The sequence below is a fragment of the Stegastes partitus genome, unplaced genomic scaffold (assembly GCF_000690725.1).
Source record: "Stegastes partitus isolate 25-593 unplaced genomic scaffold, Stegastes_partitus-1.0.2 Scaffold52, whole genome shotgun sequence".
NCBI lineage: Eukaryota > Metazoa > Chordata > Actinopteri > Pomacentridae > Stegastes > Stegastes partitus.
The window spans coordinates 417,712-439,234 of NW_007577783.1; the positions used below are offsets into that span (position 1 = coordinate 417,712).

The 21,523-nt window shown below is 44.7% G+C and overlaps 1 protein-coding gene across 1 annotated transcript in view; it reads right to left on the bottom strand.

Moving 5' to 3' along the window:
• The window catches only part of LOC103352808 (protein tweety homolog 2-like), an 88,289-nt gene extending 72,312 nt beyond the window's left edge, over positions 1–15,977 (bottom strand). Inside the window, exon 1 of the mRNA XM_008275469.1 lies at positions 15,529–15,977. Coding sequence (XP_008273691.1) covers positions 15,529–15,657 — 129 coding nt within the window. The 5' untranslated portion in view covers positions 15,658–15,977. The remainder of the gene's footprint in view (positions 1–15,528) is intronic.
• Between the last annotated feature and the right edge of the window lie 5,546 nt (positions 15,978–21,523).

Genomic DNA, 21,523 nt, shown 5'->3' on the forward strand with positions numbered 1-21,523 from the left:
GATTTCGCTTGACAGCTCCACAAAAACTACTGACTCCTCGGCTGTCTCACATCCTCCGCCGCCCCGTTAAAAAATAGTTGGAATGGAAATTTCGCGCCCGGGTTTAAGAGGCGAGACTGTAAATGTGTTAATTGCGGCGCTCAGACAGATGGATGGCAGCGAGCGCCAAGGTGAGACAAAGAGAGCGAGAGCAGCTCCTCGCCTGCTCCTGAGGCGGGGTGGGGTTTCTGAACGATGAAGAGTTGGCACGAACCGGGTGTAATTGAGGTGAACGTGGTAAATGAGATGTGGGGCGCAGGTGGATGTTATGAACGTAGAGGGGGGGGATGGGTGGGATTGTTTGACGGAGGAAAAAAAGGGGGGAAACTCCTGCCGAACGCCGGGGCCACCCAGCCGCTCTTTATCGTCATGGTAACGTGCAGGTTACTCGGCGCCCTTGCGACGGGGAGGGACGACGAGTGAAAGGGCGAATTATGGCAGCCTATTTGAATTAAGCAGCATGTGACGGGCCCGCTTAAATTGCCTCCCGTCTTGTGATTCCCCTGCAGCCAGGCAATGCGGAGAAAGGAGGGAATGTGGCCGAATGGGGGGAGAACCGGCGAAGAGAAAGGTCCACAGTTGAAGAGACCTGGCCGGGACTCAGTCAGGGCCAATCAAAGGGAGAAACTTTGGTTTGCTGCATTATGCTTTGGGTTTGGACCTCTAAATCCGTCCAAGACCCCCCCTGCATAATTCAAAAAATATACCAGAATGTATTGTTTTTTTTTTTTTCTCCATTTATTCCAAGGTTGCTTTAAAAGCAGCCAGGACAACACTCTCCACTCTCCATCCGTCTGTCACTCCCTCTCCCTCCTCGCTGCTCTTTCTTCTCAGCGGTAGGGCGCAAAAATAATGGCTTCTGAATTATGTAGCATCCATTCGGTGGAAGGATGCACACGTATACGCCACAACCCCGTCCTGGAAACCATCACTTCCCAAGTGCTCCAACCTTCCATTAAGTTTAAAAAACACCATTTATCTTTCACTGACCAGAGCCTGCACACATTCGCTCTTGGGTAGAAAAAAAAAAAATCAAATTGGCAGCTCTCGCCACTTAACTGCTACCTAAATTAGGTCTGAGTAGCTTCACATAAAAGCAAGGCTCGATATGTTAACACCCTCCTCCTTACTTACTCATTGTTAACTGAAGAGGCTGCACTGTCTTCTCTCTTTTGTTTCCTCTCAGTTGTCCCTATAGACGGTGGGGGGGATGGGATGGGATGGGATGGGGGGTGAGCATGAGGCTGGAGGCAACGGCACAGGAAAGAGAGGAAGGAAGCTGAGAGTAAAGATCTGGACGGCGTAGAGCAGGAGGAGGAGGAGGAGGAGACGGGGAAATGCAAACAGAGGGTGGCAGGATGATGGAGTGAATATTGTGGGTAATGAAAACAGCAGGACGGCAGGGTGGAGATGAAGAAAAGACAAGAAAGACACAAAGAGGGGCTGAATGACAAAGTGTGCGTTTGCACGTGCAGGCATCCATAATAGGAAGCCGGAGCTGCTTCGTCCACATGGTGACCTCAGACAGACTCTTCATTACCCGGTGCACGGCCCAGTTTCTCTCCCATTACAGTCCCACCGTAGACGACGTCGCCCCGAGGCCGGGACGGTTGCATAATGCTCCCGAAATACAGCGCAAACCTGAGAATGTCATTGTTGAATGTTCAAAAATGAACCCACGAGTGCACGACAAGACAAATCGGCTACGAGCGGCGGCCCGACGGATGACTAACAGACTCGTATAAGGCGTGACATGCGAGTAGCCTCAGTAATGTTAACACAGGAAGAACATTTCTCAGATGAACTTCGGGGCCATCTGTTACTCATATATTCCCATGTGGCCTCTGTGTGAACTTAACAAAATGCAAAGCAGCCAGTTGAGTAGCTCCAGTGCAAACTAGAGCAGCAACCATTAAGTGGTTCATCCATTAGCTGGTAGCTATTCAGTTAATCGCCTGCTATTTTGACGATTGATTGATTAATTAATTAAGCAAAAAAATACTTTTTTCTTTGACTCCACCTTCTTAAATTTGAATATTTTCTAGTTTCTTTCCCCTGATATGACAGTAAACTGGATTTATAGCTGCAATATGCAAAGATACAGCGATAATAACACAATTAATCATTTTAGGGATCAGGAGTCATTTAACCCTTTGAGGTTTTGCGTACCTTTAGTTTGTCTTTATATAGAAACATGTTCACCGTGCCCATGTTTGGTATCTTTTTTTAGCACATCAACCCCTATATGATCTATTATTTTTTCACTTTAACCAACGATATTAACATTTGGGCTCCAAAACACACAAAAAATATAAAATTCAATTTGAAGAAATGTATTATTTATGACAATAAAAACCACAAACATGCCTGACGAAGCATTTTGAAAGCTGAAAATGTGAACATAGGTTGCAGATATGAATATGAAAATGCTAATTTAATATAAAATCAAACTAAATACAAATATCTTGTACAAAGCAGGTGTGCTTTTCTTTTTGTTTTTATTGATGCCACTCCTGGTTATAGCTTCTGTCCAGAATTAGGCTGACGGCCACATCCCAGGAGCTGCACCTCCAGGGACTTTCTTCCACTTTAGTTTTGTAAAACGACAAAAAATGACGGAGTTGTTGAAAGAAATGCGACACTTGCAGGGCATGTTTCATACGCTTACTGTAAATTCTGGACTATAGAGCTCTATAGTCGGAGAACATGCCTCGGACGTGGAATGGCGGAAAATAACCGTCCTTCATGTCGGCCTGTGTTCTTGTACGTGGAGCGGTATCTGGGCCTGGACCAGAAACAACGCCAACACAGTTCTGAGGGCGTCCACGCTGTTTCCAAATGTAAACACAGGTCGCGTGTGTGATGTAAAGAACAGATTTAGTCGCATGCAGTGATGTTTCGAAACCTAAAACCCGGTTATTGACGTCTACATGCAGAAACGGAGGATTCGCAGATCTTCACTTTGGTCGGAGGTTTTTAATGCTGTAAATCAGCGCTTTCATGTGGACGACCGGCCACATCGTAGAAAAATACCGTCGTTTTGTGAGAGATCCCGCTACATGTGGACGAGGCCTTCCTGACGTCGGGCCAGCAAGCGAGTGATAAATGCTGTTGTAGTTTTAGACAAACCAGAATTTCATCTTTTAGTCGTGATTTTTGCTGATTTTTCAAGAATGTTCCCTTAGATCTGGAGAATATGATTTGTAGGCCAGTTTATCACCGTAGCACCTCCATACATCATTTATAAGGGTATGTTGTGACACATTTTACATTTATCACAAAAAACTGCAGCTCCTGCAATTTGGATCTATTACACTTGCCCATACTGCAGTTTTAATAATATTCTTAATAACTGTTCAGCCTTACTTGTAATATCTTACATTGTGGACCAAACAAAGCATTTAAAGATGTCTTTCTGGGCTTTGGGAAACACTGATTGACATCTTTCTACCATTTACTGACATGTTGGAGACAATACTGACGATGCTGAAGATGCGACAAATGTGGAAAATAATTCTTCTTATTTAATCGTAGTGGAGTTCAGTGTTCTTCATTTGAGAGAACAGTGGAGGCAGCTTTGAAATCAACACACTGCAAGTCAACAGCGGCACAATTAAAACCTTCCGAATTAGCAGACATTGATCTCTCTAGAAGCTAGAAAATTAGAGGGAGTATGAAATGGACTGGGCTGAACCGCATCCGAATGAGAATATATAGAAGAAATGAAGGAGGCTCTGCGCACACGGCTATAGGACAAAAAGGAGAGGCATAATGAGGCGGTAATAACCCGGGGCAGAAATGACCCAGAGGGCACGAGATGAGTCATTTATACTCCCTCAAGTCCCATCAGAGGTATGATGAAAGCCAGTGGGAGGAGGACGGCGCAGATGGGACGGTGAGACGAACGGACAGTGATGCTATAATGGCCGATCACAACGCCATCTGGGAAACACACACATATTTAAAGAGAGCGAGAAAATAAAAAACAGTTGTACTCAAAATAAACCTCCGAGCGCTCTTAAGACTACAAGGATGCAAAAAAAAAAAATCAATACTGAGCCGAGTTTGCGGCGCTGTGACCGTGGGAGGCATAATGCCGGGGTAAGTTGTTAAAGTCCATATTTAAAGCTTCACACTCGTTCGGCTTCAACTTCACGTCGTCAGAGGCGCTTTGAGACGGTGATTTATTGGGGGAACGTCTTTCCAAAACACTCGAGCGTCGTCGTAGAAAAGAATTACCCAGAAAGTCTGACCTGAATCTATGCGTCTTGATGAGCGCTGGGCTGCTACTGGAGCAGAATGGATGGAGACAGAAAACAGAGGGGATGTACGTCAAGACGGATGCAAACTCACAACGGCGTGAGCGGCGTGTAGTGTGAGCCTTATGCTGAGCCCCCATTAAAAATCAATTTTTAACACACAAGCGGTGACCATAATTAATACATAGGCACGGAAAGCACCTCCATCTGTTGGAGCGCATCTGCAAAGCCGGGCTAAGTCGTGCAGCAGAGGAATTCCACACAAACTTGGACCGGCGCTAAATGCAAAGCTAAGCGATGTGAAGTGTCTTCGGCTGCTCCACAGCAGGTGGCGGACAGCTGTGCGTAGGTGGGGAAGGGTCTCCAGGCGCCGGCGTACGATGTATGTGTGCGGCGGCTGGAATGGACGGTGACATTCCTTCAACGTGATGGGGGTTAAACGAGTGTCAGGACGGTCAGGAAAGGAAGAAGACACGCAGAAAGAGAACAATTCCACCTTAAATGTCAAAGCCTGGTGGGCAGGAGGAGGCCAGTTCTGCAGCTGCACATCATTTTTTAAAGGGTTATTCCACTGATTTATACACTGGATCCTACAATTCCCATAATGCAACTTCCTGTAAATAGCTCAAACCCTTCAGCTCCAGTTGAGCTATTTTCTCAGCCGTAACAAAGGTCACACAAAACCACACAAGACACTGTTGAACTTGATGTTTTTGCAAATGACTCCCTGACACGTCTTCTTGTAAACACATTTAAAGACCCACTTCAGTGAAAATCAAGCTTCTAACCTTGTTAACACGTCTTCTTGATCTTTTTTTTTTTAGAAGCTGGAGCAAAATAAGCAGTCAGCGCCACGGCTGTGCAATCGCAGCTTGAAACCGCTCTGAATGCTAAATTTCAAGAACTGCAGCGGTTTGACCCGTTCGCACCCCAAAAAAACCCAGCAGTGAGCTTAAAAGTCATGTTGTCTTTTAAAAAGTGGCCAAAATTACAGCATTTATCAGAGTCATAACCTGTAAAAACACAAAGAACCTTCAGATTGTCAACTTTCAGAACTGATGATTATGTAATTAAAAACATCCATCATCCAGATATTATATCAAATTAATGTTACTGTATATGTTTTATTTTCAAAAAGCTGCCTACAATAAACCATTTGTAAGATTCTGCAAGAAGAGGCTGCAGGGTAACTCGGTGGTTAGTACCGTTGCCTCACAGCTAGAAGGTCGCCTCTTTTTGCGTGGAGTCTCCATGTTCTCCCCGTGCAGCGTGGGTTCTCTCCAGGTTCTCAGGCTTCCTCCCACACAGTCCAGAAACATGTTGAGGTTGATTGGTGATTCTAAATTGTCCGTAGGCGTGAATGTGAGTGTGCTTGGTTGTCTGTCTCTAAGTGTAGCCCTGTGATAGACTGGTTACCTGTCCAGGTGAACCTGCCTTGAGTCAGCTGGGATAGACTCCAGCCCCCCAAGACCCTAGTGAGGATTAAGGTGTAGAGATGATGAATGGATGGATTCTGTACCCAAGAAGCCATTCTCATGACAGTCACGTGCCTAAAGTTCAGTTCCTGTTTGTCTGCTCTGTGCCTAAAGTTCAGCCGGAGATGAAACATGTGATGCAGCAAAACATCTACAGTCTGCAGGTCCATTATTTTCTTCAGTATGAGCAGCACCGGGGGTCCATTAAAAAAAGTGTTGCACGTACTGATTTGGTTGTGGAGGTTGTTTAAACTTTTATAGAATGCATCATCAAAGCAACACAAACTTTTACTTTCTCTTTCTTTTGAATCATTTATGCCATTATAACTTTGTTAAACTGCACACAAGATGCGTTTGAGGTGTTTCTCCTTCCAGTCATGGTTGTGCTGTTTCCATAGAGGTGTAGGACTTTATATTTCAGAGAGAGAAAAAAAAAAACAGGAACAAAAAAACGCTGAGAAACTGCCAGAGGATTAATCACTGACTGGTCCGGTGTAACAGCGGCCTTTAGAGAATGACTTGAAACCACAGTGACGGGTTGAACCGAGGCTGCCAGTCACCTTTAGAAACGGCGTCACCAAGAGACAAAGCCTCCTAACCGGAGATCAATGGAGCAGTCCAGCTCGCTGTCCTCCTCCATACTTCTGCCTGCTCCGCTGAGACCCGGGTGAATGCCCCAGGGACCGGGGGCCCTTTCCGGCACAGTGCACTCGGCTGGGTCGACCCGTGTTCACAGCTGGGATGCCATTAAGTCCCAGCAAGCTGACCCATGGGATATGGATGAGAAAGAAAAGGAAGGAAGGGAGGAAGGAAGGAAGGAAGGAGGGGGGCTTCATTGCTAAACCATCCTTTAAATCTGCGTCAGAGATGCGCCGACACCAGGATGACTAACGCGAGCGATGTGATAAAACGTGGAAAACCCCGACGCAACTCGCAGTTCAAGGAGTTTACTCACGCTCGCGGTGGAACGCTGAGACAAAACAGAAGCTTTCACCCACTCGACAACTTGATAATAAGCGATTGCTGGTTATTGGGGGTTTCATCACCTTCTCATCATGCTGGAGACCAAGATTGAGATTCCAACTTATTGACTTTTATGATGCTGTATTGACAAGTACTCCAAAAAAAAAAAAATGTGTATTAGAGTTTCTACACTGAGCTGCCTTCTTGCCCTCAGCATTTTGACAAGCTGGAGGTCTCTGGAGCTTTGCATAGTCCTCGTTCATTTCCTAGCATTTTCTTTTCCAGCTTTTAAGAAAAAAATAAAAATAAAATAGACAAAATGCAGCTTTTTCTGACTCCTCTGGTGAATCTCCTTCTAACAAGCGCGTCTCTCAGCTTGCAGACGGATCTTTGGAGTGCAGCGAAGCGCGTTTTCTCCATTTGCCTGACACCCTCGCTGAACCCGGAGCCCAAACCTTCTCCCTCGGGGGAGTCAGGGGTCAGGATTCTGATGCTGCACACCCCCCCACAACAAAGGAAGCCCAACCCCCAGCTAGTTTCCACAGAGGAGCAGGCTTCCATTGTTGTTTGTGCTGGAGGGGAATGTGTGAATTCGCTCGTCCCAGTTCAAGCAGACTTGGCGAAACGGGGGCTTTTGATCTGACCTGCTAAAGACTCGTTTTGTGCACTTGATAGCCAAATAAAATTATGACACCAATGAAAGAAATAAACCCCCTCCTCCTCCTCCTCCTCCAGTCCAGGATTCACCGCTGTCATATCCTGTTGAAATGTAGTTAGATCAGCATGACGGACAAACACACGGCCTCACTATTACAGACCTCAGCCAATCAGGTGATGCTAATCACTGGCTTCAAGCGCCATGTCGACAGATTGGGGTTAACGACCTTCTGGAGGGCCAGAGGGGACACTTTGAGAGTGTTTTCCAATGTGTAGGCTATGCATGACACAAACAAGGCGTGCGTAGATGGCCGCCGAGGAAACGAGGAACACATCGTAAGTGCAAAAGAGGCTGAGCCGAGGTGAATCACCGCTTCTACAATAGGGTTACACAATCGCTCAGCGGGGAGAGGCTAAGGTAGGACACGGAACATGGGAATCAAGAACGACAGATTTAAGATTGATTTTCTTGAGGAGGAGGCAAAAAAAGGAGTTGGTAAGTCTCCAGTGCAATCAGAGCGGCCGCGATACTGAACAGATAATGGATTTTCAGCTCTTGGCATGCATAATTTTCCATTTTCTATCACGCAAACTAAACAGAGTTAACACGGCGGCGCGGTATGTGCATTTAGTTGTAAAATCAGCAGCAATCAGTGGGATTTATGCGGGCAGATGTAAAAACGCAATCAAATACTTGTAACTACACAATTTCAAATATTAATAAATCTAAGAGCGTAAATGAGGAAATAATAGCCGCACTTTAGCAGGAAATAATGGCGGCGGTACAATCAAACTAAGTGCATCGTTTGGATGACTGTGTCTCTTCTTTTTTTCGTCTAAAAGTGGGGAAATGCACACTTTACCCTCAGAGACTTCCCATAAATTCTCTCCGTCTTCCACACATGAGCGGCTCTGAAACAACGGCGCATGCATTTAAATTCGCGAGGTCTAACATCGATGAAAAAAGACGGCAAGGTGAAGCAAATGCTGATGAATGACAAAAAAAAACCCTGAAAGGTCTTTAAAAAAAAATAGAAATAAAAAAAAAGGTTGTTTGGATGCACCCAGGTGGAACAGTTGTTCTCAGAGAATACCTATAAGAGGAGCCGGCGAGGCAGAAAGATCGAGTGTATTACGAGCGAGTGTTTGTAATTGAATATGATGTCTGTTCATTTGTTCCCCTTTTTTCATTCTCAGCCACGGTGATAACAAAATAAAAGCTTTTGATGGAAACTTGTCTCGGGTGAAAATTAAAAGTGATCAGCGGCGAGACGTGTTGTTGTGCCAAGGACAAACTATGAGCCAAAAAACTCCTGTGCTCCAGGATAGACGGATGATTTTTAATCATGTCTAATTACACACAGGTAAAGGTAGTGATTTATTCCTGTAATTACTCGGTATCTGCCAGCTCCATAAAGTTGAGTGGCCCGAAGTTGGAACCCAGCACAAGGACAAACATGATAAATCTCTACTTTAAAACACAAAAAGCACTCCCCCGACTCGTTCTAATGCAGAGGACAAAACGCTGCACTACAGTAGACAGTTTTAGAAGCAGATGTAGCTGCAGATAAAACTGCTATTTAATGCCGTTTCCTGTGCATGTATGAGCGTACGTTCGCAGGAATGACGACATCAAGGACGGCTGCTAGCAGGAAAAATCGGTGATGTTCACAGAAACCGAGCTGCGTGCAACTTCCTGGAGTCTCTAAAGAGCAAATCAAACTCGGGATTCTTTCAAGTGACACCTGAGTTAATTACTTTAGCGAGCAGCAGCCTCGTTTGTAATTTCCTTTCGGTGTAATTGGCACTGATAATAGCGCACACGGAAGTCAGACAGGAGCACAAACACCTTTTAATCTCAGCCTGATATTCTGGCGGTTCGATCAACCCGATCATTTAAATGTTGTGGCTGCTTCATCAGCATCGGAGCGCCTCGGCTGGACCGCTGCAGCCGGCCATGTGACCGACATCGAGGGGATTTGGCACAAACATGTTTGGGTCACAAAGCAGGAAATGGAGAGAGAAAGGAGACGTCAGATGGACGAGGACTTGCTGACCTACACATGATGTCTGGCTCAACACACACTCGCACGCACACAAATATAAGAAAAACTAGGCCTCCCTACGTCCTATTTTTGGGCAATCTTTTTCAGTTTTTGCCCTCTTTTATATCCTCCAGGCCTCGGGACAGGATGGAGGAGCTGAGAAATACATTTCCAGACAGACCTGGCTGAGAAGGAGAGAGCGATGGCTGCTGAGCACATCAGCAGACTGCCTCCAAAGAAATGACGTCCCTGTACAACTAAACTGAACTCTCAACTACGTTTTCAGGGAAACACATTTTCTACTGGATTACTTGCACCGGTGACTCAGCACAAGCAGGTTTCTAATCAACATATCTTTATTTTATTGCTTTCCAGCCAACAAATCCTATATTTGATAAGGCAGGACTCACCACCCTGAAAGCCCAGAAACTGGAGGAGAAGATTTAAAGATGATGTGAAAGGGTTGCATTTTAATACAAACGGTGCTGTTTTGAAACCACACAACGTAGTTTTGGTGCCTAAACGTAACCAAGTTTCCAACAAATGGCACCGACGTGAAAGAGTCAAACCAAGCGTTACATGTTTCTAAACCTAAATGTGGTTTTGGTGCCTTCATCGAACCAAATAGTGACAGAACACTATAAGGAAACAAGTGAAAACAAAACTTAAGTGCAAAAACAATAGTTACAGAAGATACGTGAACTCTGGTCTCCTGACTTGGGCCACATGTGTGTCCACAGAGGCGTTTTTAGACACGAGGGATCGCACCACTTCCCAGCGTTCGACGGCTGGAACCAACACAGGATTCACCTCCTACAGCTCCACCTGAGTGGATGATGCTCGACTCAGAGGCTGCCAACTCCTGGATGTCCAACCAGACCAACATGGCGGCTCCTTTTCAAATCTTTCAAAACAATTCAGCAAAATGTTTCGCTGCTGTTTGTGCAGCTGCTGAATCTGTCTTCATTTCAGATCAATAATGGTAAATTTTAAAAAGTTTTCAGGGACTTTGCACCACGCTCGATGCTCCACATTTGCATAAAGTAGCCGAAACCTCGACTTTATGCAAGCGAGGAGCAGGCAGCGCTACATTCTGTCTCCTGAACAGCAATGTAATGCTGCCAGGGTGCCGAATGGGAAGTGTTGCAGTGACAACTTTCCATGTAGGTAGGTATACAAGAATCCCCGAGGGTCTGTGTTACGGAAATATCATAATCTTCTGAAGCAAAATTTGTGTCCAACCAAACTATGCTGCAAAGGGGAATAGAGTGCATGCTCAACAACCTTCTGTGCATGTCTGGGATGATTCTACTTCCATGCAGACACGCATGTTTGCAGATGCAGAAAGTTTAACACCGGGCTTACACCTCCATCCTCCCCTCCTGCCTCCTCACATGGACTTTGTGGCTCTTTCAACCTTCCCACTGCACCACCAATAAGAAAATAGGTTCCAAAACAAAGTTGCATTTCTTTTAAACGTGAACGAGAACACAGTTTACTTGCATAGGAGCTCAGGAGAAGAAAAAAAAAACCCTTAGCGATTCAGGGGTGTCTGTTGTTTTTCTGAGGTCAGAATGCTTAAAAACTTGTGCCTGTTGGATTGTGCAATTTAACAGCCAGTTCAACAATCACACCCACTTCACGGCAGCAATCGGCCAGGTGGGTGGAGGTGAAAGGGTCTGAACACTTTTGCTTTTAAAAGCAAGCTGTGAACAAGTCGTACGCGGTTCTCCAGCACACTCGACCCTTACCTCGGCAGCTTGTTGCAGCAGCACTCGACGGGATTTTCCAAAATATGACGCGCGCAAGATAAAAAAGAATCGCTTGATTATTGTCAGAAGACATAAATTAGTGGAAAAGTGCAGGCAGATGATTCAGCTGACAGACATTCTCCTGCTGACTCGTAGAGCCGAGTGAGGAACCTACTACAGCACACCACTCACATGCAGACAAAGAACAGTGAAAGATCTCGACCCCTTACATTCCTTCACATTCGGTGGCCCGGAGCCAAGAGAGGACTCCACTGTGATTGCCCACACTCTGACTGGCCAATTACAATTCTTCTGACAAAGCATGTGGCCCGGGTTACAGGCACGGCTCAATAGTATTCACAGTAGGAGCCAAGCAAACATCGATTCAGCATTTCCCCCACAAAAGAACGGACTGGCCAATGCACGGCTCAATTTTTTTTCCATTAAACCGAATTCCTTACTGTTAAAGATTGCAAAATATCAGCTGCATTGCAGTCGGTCCCCCCGGAGCAGCAACAAAGTGGATAAATTTTTCATTAATCCCACAGTTTAATGCTTTGAGGAGTTATAAAACAAGCCACTACGAGCCAATTCACATAAATGTAGGTTGTTTACACGCAGCTTCCAAGCGCTACTACCGACATCTACGATACTAATTAATTACACTGATATGAGTCACTTCATTTGCAAGCTGTCCCTCTGAAATTCAAGTGTGATTCACGACTTGACGACTACACAAGGGCGTCCAAGATATACCTCGATTCCCAGCTCCCACGATTGTATACACGGCGCATTATCGCCGCAGTCAAAGCAAGCGGTTGTGAACAGAATTAGGCTTGACGGCCCACAGAGGACCGGAAATGCAATGGCCTCAATAGCCTTGCGTCAGCTTAAAAATTGTGTCATTAGCTGTGGTGCTTTACAGTGAATGGTTCTACGAGGTGGGAGCGTTAAAGCCCCGATGCATAGAAGACAAAAGAGAGCAAGAGCGTGGTTTTGTCAGATAAAAGGCGGTGGGAGAAACACCAGTCATACAGAGCGGTGGATGGTTGCGAGGGATTTCCCATCACAGGCCGACTGACGGACTTACTCGCCGCATGGTTGACAGTCTTCTCGGGAGGAAGTGCTTATCACCTGCTGAGACTCACCACGCCGCCTCCCCGCACCCCGTGGCCCTGACTGTACTTCCACAACGCAACTGCAAATGGAAACTGGCAGCATGAGAAGACAAAAAAAAAAAGAATCTCCCTCTCTTCTCCTTTTTTTTGCGTCTCGTCTCTATTACCCCGACAACATCAATCCGAGCTGTCAGTCGGCATCTCGTGCAGCAGAACCACATCAGGGCTATTGCTGGTGAAGAGATAAAAGTTAAAAGTAAAAGTTAGCAGCGAGGGTTTCGGTGCCTTGAGGCTATAGCCTGTCTGTTTTTTTTTTTCAGTCCAGCAGCTTTGTGGCTAATGTTCTGTACCTGCACCAAATGGCAGGCGGACAATATACTGGCTGGTGATCATAGTGGAGCATTTAACAGCTAAATAGCCTCACACCTCTCTCCACAGCACTGTGTCAGCACCAGAGAATGGTCAGGCTGGACCCATTATCGTTCTGCTATCAGGGGGGAGAAAATGCTCCGGCCTCTTTGTATTTCTTTGAACCAATCACATTCGTCTCGGGCGGCTGTGAGTCCAGGATGCTGCGACAGTGCTCCTACAAATTGTATGTGTGGGGGTAGGGACTTGTTAAGGTGGAACATTTGGGCACAGCGAGGCCAGCACCGTCATTAAAATGACTAATTTGGGGTGACTTAAGTGGTTAGGGTGCACACCACATGGGCACATACGACGCCCTGAGCAGCTCTTGACTGCAATTCCAGTCATTCATCCTACTGTCAAATCAAAACTGAAGGTAAAAATGTCTTTCAATAATAATTAAAAAGGCTAATTAACAGAAAAAAACAAGTAGGCTTGTCTCATTGTACGATCCAAGTCTTTGTCAAAACTTGCCATTTGCAGAGTGTAGGTTGCTGGCTCAGAGGGCGCTGTTTTCTGCAATGCATGAGATTTTAAAAAACAAGAGAACGCCATGGTGGAAATGGTCTACTCCAACAGTCTATATCCAGTGAGTCAGACTAACAGCTAAAGGGTTGGATGTTTCTTCAAAAAGTTGGCTGGGACCAAGCGGCAACCTCTGGTCCAAAAAAGTTAAGCCAACGCAGTTCCCCAAATGACCACCAGGGGGTTTCAGAAGTGATTCAATCCCCATCGACCCCGAAAACGTCGAACTTCAGTGCAAAAGTAAGAATGTTTACAGACTGGTACAAAAAAAATGGTTTTGGTCTCTGTAGCTAGTTTCGCTGTTCTGGACAGCTAAACGGGGTGAATCTGATATTAATGTTTAAATTGTAGAAAGTTCTACATCATTAAAGCCACGGTCACTATGAATGACAGAGTCTACTGTCACTGTGTTACTGTGTAATGTATATATACACATATATATTTATTTATTCATGTTCTTTATATACATATAGTTTAATATATATTCGATAGACCTTTATATTTTATACACTCAACTATACTCACCTATAACTACACTGATTATTATCATATTGTATAGCACATTATTATTATTTATTTACATTGCTATTAATACTATTACACTGTGCTGCTGTTCTTCCTAACAATTTGTTCCTTTATTTCCTTGTTTACTGCTTTTTTTTCCCTTAACTAATGTGTGCTACTGTCTCTGTCGGTGTTGTGCTGTTTCTAGAACAACAGTGTCCCTGATGTGCTCCACCAAAGGGATCAATAAAGTTCTTTCTAATCTAATAGAAGATAGGTACCATCTCAGGACAGTCCATGGCTCAGAGATGCTGGCATGGTCCCTTTGATTCCACCTTCACTTTGAATTAGACCAGAGTTAGAAGTCATGATGTTGAGCCACCACGCTGAGCTTCAAAACCCCCCTTGAGGGAAGCTCCAGATGACGTCATGGAAGGTTCGTCGGTGAACATTGGCTGCAAACATGACTTAAAATTCATGTGTGTTGCTCCGTATGTGTGCACATAGGCAACTGTCGCCTTAACAATTTCAAACATTGACAATATAAACTCACTTCTATTGCTTCTGTTGGCCAACCCGACCTGTTTTCTGACCATCTGAAGAAATTAATCCAGTTTCAGTCTCCTTCTAGCTCTGTTCTTGGTCTCCTCCAACATTTAGCTCCTGAGCTGCTCAATACTCCGTTATGTTCACCACCCAAGCTGCTCATTGTATGTGTGCACCACGGGAAACTCGAGTGGTCATTTCAAGTGTGTTTGTATGAGTTTGTCCCAACAAGCATCCTTCAAGATACACTAACTCTGGTGATGACTGATAAAACTACTCTGCTCTGGCCTCTAGACGTCTAACCTGCTGGTTAAACTTTCATAAACACAAGCACACATGTAGCTGCTTTTCCCATCACTAGGAGTTAAACTGTCATTCTGTCGTATCCTGACGAGGCCTCTCTCCGACTGTCTCGGACCCCTGACCTCACTCTGGGCACCGCCGAGTCGTGAACTTAAATGTCGCCTTTTCCAAACGACCAGCGCGGACCGAATCCAAGCTACAACCTTGAAAAATTAAAAAATGGCTGAAACATTCATGGAGCTTGACATGTGTTCACAAGCAGGTCATTAGTCATCCGACAGTCGATCCCAACCCACTTCAAAGCGGTGTGAAACAGCCCTGTCACCGCCTCTGGAGCTGGGATAGGAATCACTCTGACTCCCATGGGTGTCGCACAACTATGCCAACACTCTCCCACAAGTGTGCTTCCTCATCCTCTCTCTCTCTCTCCTGTCTCTCTCCAACACACAAAAACAACTGATTTGTCCCACTTAAAAATGAATGAAAGCGACTGCCAGGGCCCCACTGAAAGCAGGATTTGGGGAGATGTGCACGCTCTGGCTTTACTGGCAAAGAAAATTTGTGTTATAAAAAACAAACAAAGGCGACAAAAGCATTAACCGCTCAATAGCTTTTTTTGCAGAAAACAGTGCTTAAAAATGACAGCGACTTGCTTCACTGATCTGTGGGAGTTGCTAAATAAACGGTTGGCGGTGGCGACCACTTAAGGGGGCTGGAGGACATTTGGAGACATTGTGAGCCTTGTTATGAAGGGCAATAAACACCCTTTATTAAAAACCATGTTAACTATTATTATTACCATCATCAGAGAAAGAGAGATCATGTGTGACTGTGGTGCAAACTGATCGCACAACCCCTCCAGGCTCATTATGCCCCAGTTCTGCGTGTCTGCAGCCGGCCTTGTGATGAAATCTGTCCCGTGCTCCTCCACTGACCTGCTGGTAGTTCTCGTCCTCGGGCTGGAAGCTGTTGTCAGAGGGCTGAAACCTCAGGTTGATGTGAGGGAAATTGTGCAGCCAGTAAGTCCACCAGGGCGCAATGTAATCCACCCGAGCCGAAGACATCCCTGCTGCCCCGGACAAAAAGTTGGGCTCCAGCCCTGGAAATCAGCCTCTGCAGTTCTCTGGGATCTTTTTTTTTTTTTTTTTTAATCAAGTCTCACATCAGACAAAGGCAACGATAAAAGCATTCTTCAGCTTGTGTGTGTGTGTGTGTGTGTTGGTGGGAAAGCACACAACTCGGACACACACATGAGAGGAGGAAATAGAAAAAGAAAACAAAAACATGCGAGAAATCCTGCTGATGTTGTCGCCCAAAAACAAAAAACAAAAGTGAGCTCCGGGTGATCAGCGTGCGTCCATGCCTCCGTGTCCGTGGACCTGCAGATACTATCCGAGCGACAGCCGCTTCCACACAGCACAGCGGCGGGGGCGCGCACCCATAGTAGGCTCAGGACACGAGGAGAGGCGGGGGCGCGCACATATGCTTGCGATAGGCGGCGTGGCCGCAGCCTGTCTGGAGCAAAGGCTGCCAAATAATCACCGATGTGCCGATGAGCGGTGAGACCCCGTTAATGGGTTTTATTGTTTAAGTGTCGTCGCGTGACTGTTTGTGGAATTAGTGACCGCGCTGCCACCTAGTGTTCAATTAAGGCTACTGCACAAAAAAAATCATTCAGCCAGTTAAATGGCCACAACTGCAGGCAGTAAATATTTTTTACATCTTTATTATTATTATTTTAGTTCAGGTTTGTCATGTGCAGTGGAAATATTGTTGGTCACCCACTTGGAATATTTGTTTGAGAACTCAGCATAATGAGCTTCTTTATTGAGCCTTAAATTGATTTAAAAATCTGGAACAGTTGCATAACATGAGATTTTTTAGTTGCTCATGAGATAATTGCAATATTAAATCACACGGGGGTGAGTACAGGCGATGTCAAAAGAGTCCTTGTTCTGTTGAGGACGTCCATAAAAAAAATTAATCTGAACTTTGCTTTTTAACACTGAATCCTGGTCAGGACGGTTTGACTTTTTTTGGACAAGAATTTACAATAATAATAATAATTTTTGCATGTCAAAGTGAAAACTGATTTCCACAGAGAAATGTCAATTATTTAAAAATATGTGTCAAATAAGTGACTGCATGAGTATTTATCCTCTTTAAAGTGTCTCACCTCATTTAACGAAGGTGCAATTAGTGAAATGGAGATGATCTAAGTGTAGTGAATGTGTCTAAAGTGGTTGTTGTAGAATACACCTTCATCTAGAAGTTACATGAATCAGAACGTCCAGCTAGAACTGTACCACCAAGACAGAAGAACAACCCAAGCTGACTGGTGAAGAACAGGAAAACCTTCCAAAGCTTCATGGGACATCTGGAAAGACACTGTTGGGAAAAAAAAATAAAAATACAAGCTTAACTCGACCCTCGCCAGAAGGTTTGTTGGAGACTGAAGTCAATTGGAAGAAGGTCTTTTGGTCTGATGGGACCAAAGTGTAGTTTTTTGGCCATCAGATTAAACACCACCTCCACAGTGAAGCACGGTGGCGGCAGCATCATGATGCAGGGAAGCCTCCTGGCAGCAGGTTCTGGACATTTGGAGAGGGTAAAATGAAGGCAGCAAAGTGTAGAGAGAAAAAAGAAGATGTGTTTTCTAACAACACAGCGTACAGCCAAAGCTACAAAGAACTGGCTTAAAGAGAACGAGGTGAATGTTCTGGAGTGGCTGAGTCAGCGTCCCAGCTGGGAAACTTAGAAGGAAAGTGAAGACACTGAGTCCATCCAGCCTTTTGGTTCTCTATTTTTCGCAGCAGGTCTCTACAATATAACAAAGTGTGTGCAGGAGATACCGACACAACGCTTTATTAACTAATGAAGTCATGTACAGACTCTAAATGCACCAGAGTTGCTTCAGTCGAGGCCACCCGAGTGGACAGACGTTTTCAATTACTTTTGTTTTTGTGTAATTTATGAAACAGATTCACAAAATCGTTCTGTTTATATCGGAGGGCAGATGAGTGCAGCTGCAGCGCTGCATGTTGATGAGGTTTGTTGGCATCTTCTGCCTCGCACTCGAGACTTGGTATTAGAAAACGTGCATTTGGACGTACATGATGTATAGTCTCATAACTACGCAGCCTTCTTTGAGTTTCTTAAAAAGCACTATATAAAACGTGCATATTATTATTATGCAGTAGATTTGTGAGCAATTTATTATTTGGAAACAAGAGGGGGACCAAAGCAATGTTGTTTCTTTATAATCATATTTGCAGCAGCAGCAGCTCTTTGGTTATAAAAATCAAACCACAGCGTGCTGGTTGTCTGCTCAATATCATCCAATAAACATTTAAATGTACAGCACACACTCACCTGCTTTATCTTGAAGAATCACAGGATGTTTAATGTACTTGCGTCACTATTTAAAGTGTCCTGAGTTGTGCATTTGAACCTATAGAAAGAAAACTGAACTGTATGTTGGCGTTCATGTAATATTTCATGTGCAGCTTGTAACTTTGGTAGATCATCAGGTTGATCATCATTGAGGTAAAACATGCTGCACCATCACCAAGAAAGCATCTGGATGATATAAATGTATTGCAACATGTGCTTGGAATTGATTTTCATACACGTTCCATTACAGCTCAAATATGACATCTTGTGGAAACTTGTCCAAACACCATGTGTGGCTGCTGACTGTTATCACATGATCACAATTATTTTATTTTTAGTCAAACATTTCATGGCATAAAAGCAGAGACACGACGTAAAGTGATTTTTTTTCCAAATTTTTATTACAATTATCTGTACATCAGGGGTTTACTTCAGCTCCTTCACAGCCAGACCTGCAGAGAAGAAGACGACAGGTTAGAAGACATTAAACACTGCGCTTATAAACCACATGTTCAGCCATTACTTTGTGGATGTAAGAGTTCATTTCCATTTAAACACTGACCTAATACGCCATCACTACTCGGTAAAAACAAGAGAATCGCTCCAAACATTTATTGATGACTTAAACCCAACGTATCATTCATTGATATCAACTCTTTTGCTCCAACGAGGAGGCTTGAGGTTTAACTTGTTAAACGATCCAGTGCACAACTCAGTGAAACTAATCACACGCCGGTCGAGAACAAGCGAATGCAGTCGCACACATCAGCGCAGAGCAATTTTATTTGCATCAGCTTCCAAGACAGGCAGAGCCGACTGTTTACCCAAAATGTGTTTTTATTCTGAACCAGAATTACTTCATCAGCGGCACAATCTTTATACATCAAAAAGCAACGCTCGGCCCTAAACTTTGTGCAGACTGTTCCCTGTTTGACTTGGAGAATGGAAACTAGAATGTAAACGGCCAATAAAACAACACAGTTCGATTCAGGGAGACATCTTTGACGAGAACTCTGAGAGATGTGGCTGTGTTGGATTTTAATTTGACAGACACCAGAGTTCACGAGTCATCCTGATCCAGATAATTACAGCTTATTGGGCAGATAAACAGGCTGGAGTCACTGCAAACACCAGCAGCACGTCTCGGGTCACGTCAGGGTGTGAACTAATTAATCTACACTTGGTATCGGGGCTCCTGCAAGGTTTGACAACATTCAAACCGCAGTGTGTAAAGTATGCAAGTGTGACGGAAAGAGAACAGACGGGAACACCTAAACTGTCTTAAAAGTAAAACAGCTTCTGATGGGATTCCTTAAATACAAGCTGGAGCCACATAAGCAGCAGAAAACTGATAAATTACCCGATTTAAAATGCACTTATTTGACTTTGAGAGACTTTTTAACGACGCCAGCAACAAGGATGCTGCTGCCTGCCTCCACACAGGCCACCTGAGTGTGCTGAACACTTTGAGCAACAGACCACAAACAATCAAACATCTGTCGTCTCTGCAGCAGGAAAGAGATTCATGACTTTAGAGATTTCCACTATAGAGCTTTCTGGGTTTTTTTTGGGACACTTTGAAGACCCTGTTGTGAACTCTACATGTCTACAATCCCAGTGGTCGTTTTAAAATTGTGTCCCATAATCAATATATGTATTGCGTACATGTGATGAGACGAGTCATTTGGTAGGATTCTCTCTGTCCTGCTTGGATTTCATTGACTGATAAAGCACCGTGACAGTCTACGTATTTTAAAACCAGGCTTCTGCAGTGGTTTTCCATGTGGACCTCATGTTTACCCCTGTGCACTCTGCCCACTGAGAATGCTACAGATCCAAGCCACTCTCATGTTGTAAACAACTACAGTTTATGCGTTCGCTTCAAGAATACCCGGCGTGTTCCTGAGGCCCAGTAAACAACGTGGATTCATCTCCCACATTGTCAGACATCTGCAGCGCACATGAATGCTGATGAACGTCCTCAAGTCTTGTTTACATCAGTTGTAGTTTTCCATTGTTCGCACATTGCCTCGTTTTAAAGTGAATTACTAGAACTCTGCAGTCAACAGGAATGTATTATCTCCAGGCTGACGTTGCCTCCATCTCCACCGATTTCAGTGAAGAGCGGGGATTTGATTTTCCCCCAAACATTTCACAAAAGCGCAGCCTTTCTGCCTGAACCGGCGTCATCTCAGGTCAACACTGAGGCGAAGCAACGCCAACAGCAGTAAGTAAAAATAAACTACAATGTCAGGCGATGCTCAGAATAATAAATTCAAAATCAAATCCTCCTTAGTTCCAGTGCTCCGCTTGACCACAGTTTGACAGTGTTCCTCCCGCCCATGCTGCTGATTGGCTAACCGTTAGCGCTCTCTGGGCGCTTATTTGAACTGAGAAACCACCGTTTCATGTCACGCTGCCAGACAAATCAGCCTCTTCTCACAATAACATGCTCTGAGCCTCAAACGGTCCAAACATCCACAGGACCTCTTTAATTAGAGCCAGTGGAGACACAAACATCTTCACATCAGGGCTATCGAAGATTTATACTGTTAAAGTACAAAATCTATTTGGAGTGGATACAGAAACCCGTCAATGTGACACGAACTAGGACAAGAACCAAGGCCACAGTTGTCTGGTGCACCAACATGGTACCTCTGTGATCACTGACCTGGTGGCAGGGACTGCTTGAGCTTCTCAGCCTTCTCCTTGTCTGTGATGACCAGGGTGTACAGGTATCTGCTGCAGCGCACCTTGAACTTAACATTGTCCTTGTTCTTCTTGATCTTTACGGCTGGAGGGAGACAGACAGCTGTGTTCAGAGTCAACTCATCACCAGACATACAACATTCATAGATGTGCAGTTTCCAATAGAGATCAATACATCTTTTACAAGATGCCATCACAAAGTTCTGGGACTGTCATGGTCTCACGTGAGCACCACAGGCGTGCAGTGACCGTCACAAGTCAAACACCTGTGTGACATCGCACTACCCACGACAGGACCTGTGTTACACAAGTTTGTGAGACCACTGGTACGTGCACATCTGCAATTTCTCCACTGAACCCTGGATGATCCAACCTTCCTATTGAGGACCATCCATGGTGATAAGAGCGGGTGTGCAGCTACCAAAGAAGAGGAGCCTGCACTTCTACAAAACCTTACAAGGTGGATCTGAGTCAGAAGGACACGTGTTGCTTTCGTCATCATTTAAGTGGTTGTACGCAAGAAATTAGTCCTCCAGGGTCGGACCATGAAGGCCGAGCTCGACTATAACGTCTGTGTATCTCTGCACCAGGGGACCACCATGATGGGAACGACGGTCAAATTTAAACTTACAGAGTGATTTTTTTCCCCCTTCGTATTTCATTAATTCCTCAGCAGCCTCCTACAGAGACTTGACATTTGGAAATAACGTTGGGAAAGATACAAATGTCCTTAAAATCACTTTATTTTAGAGGATCTACAAATCTACAGAGCTGAATAGTAGTTAAGCTTAAATGTACTTGAGCTAATGAAGTAAGTGCATTTTTTGA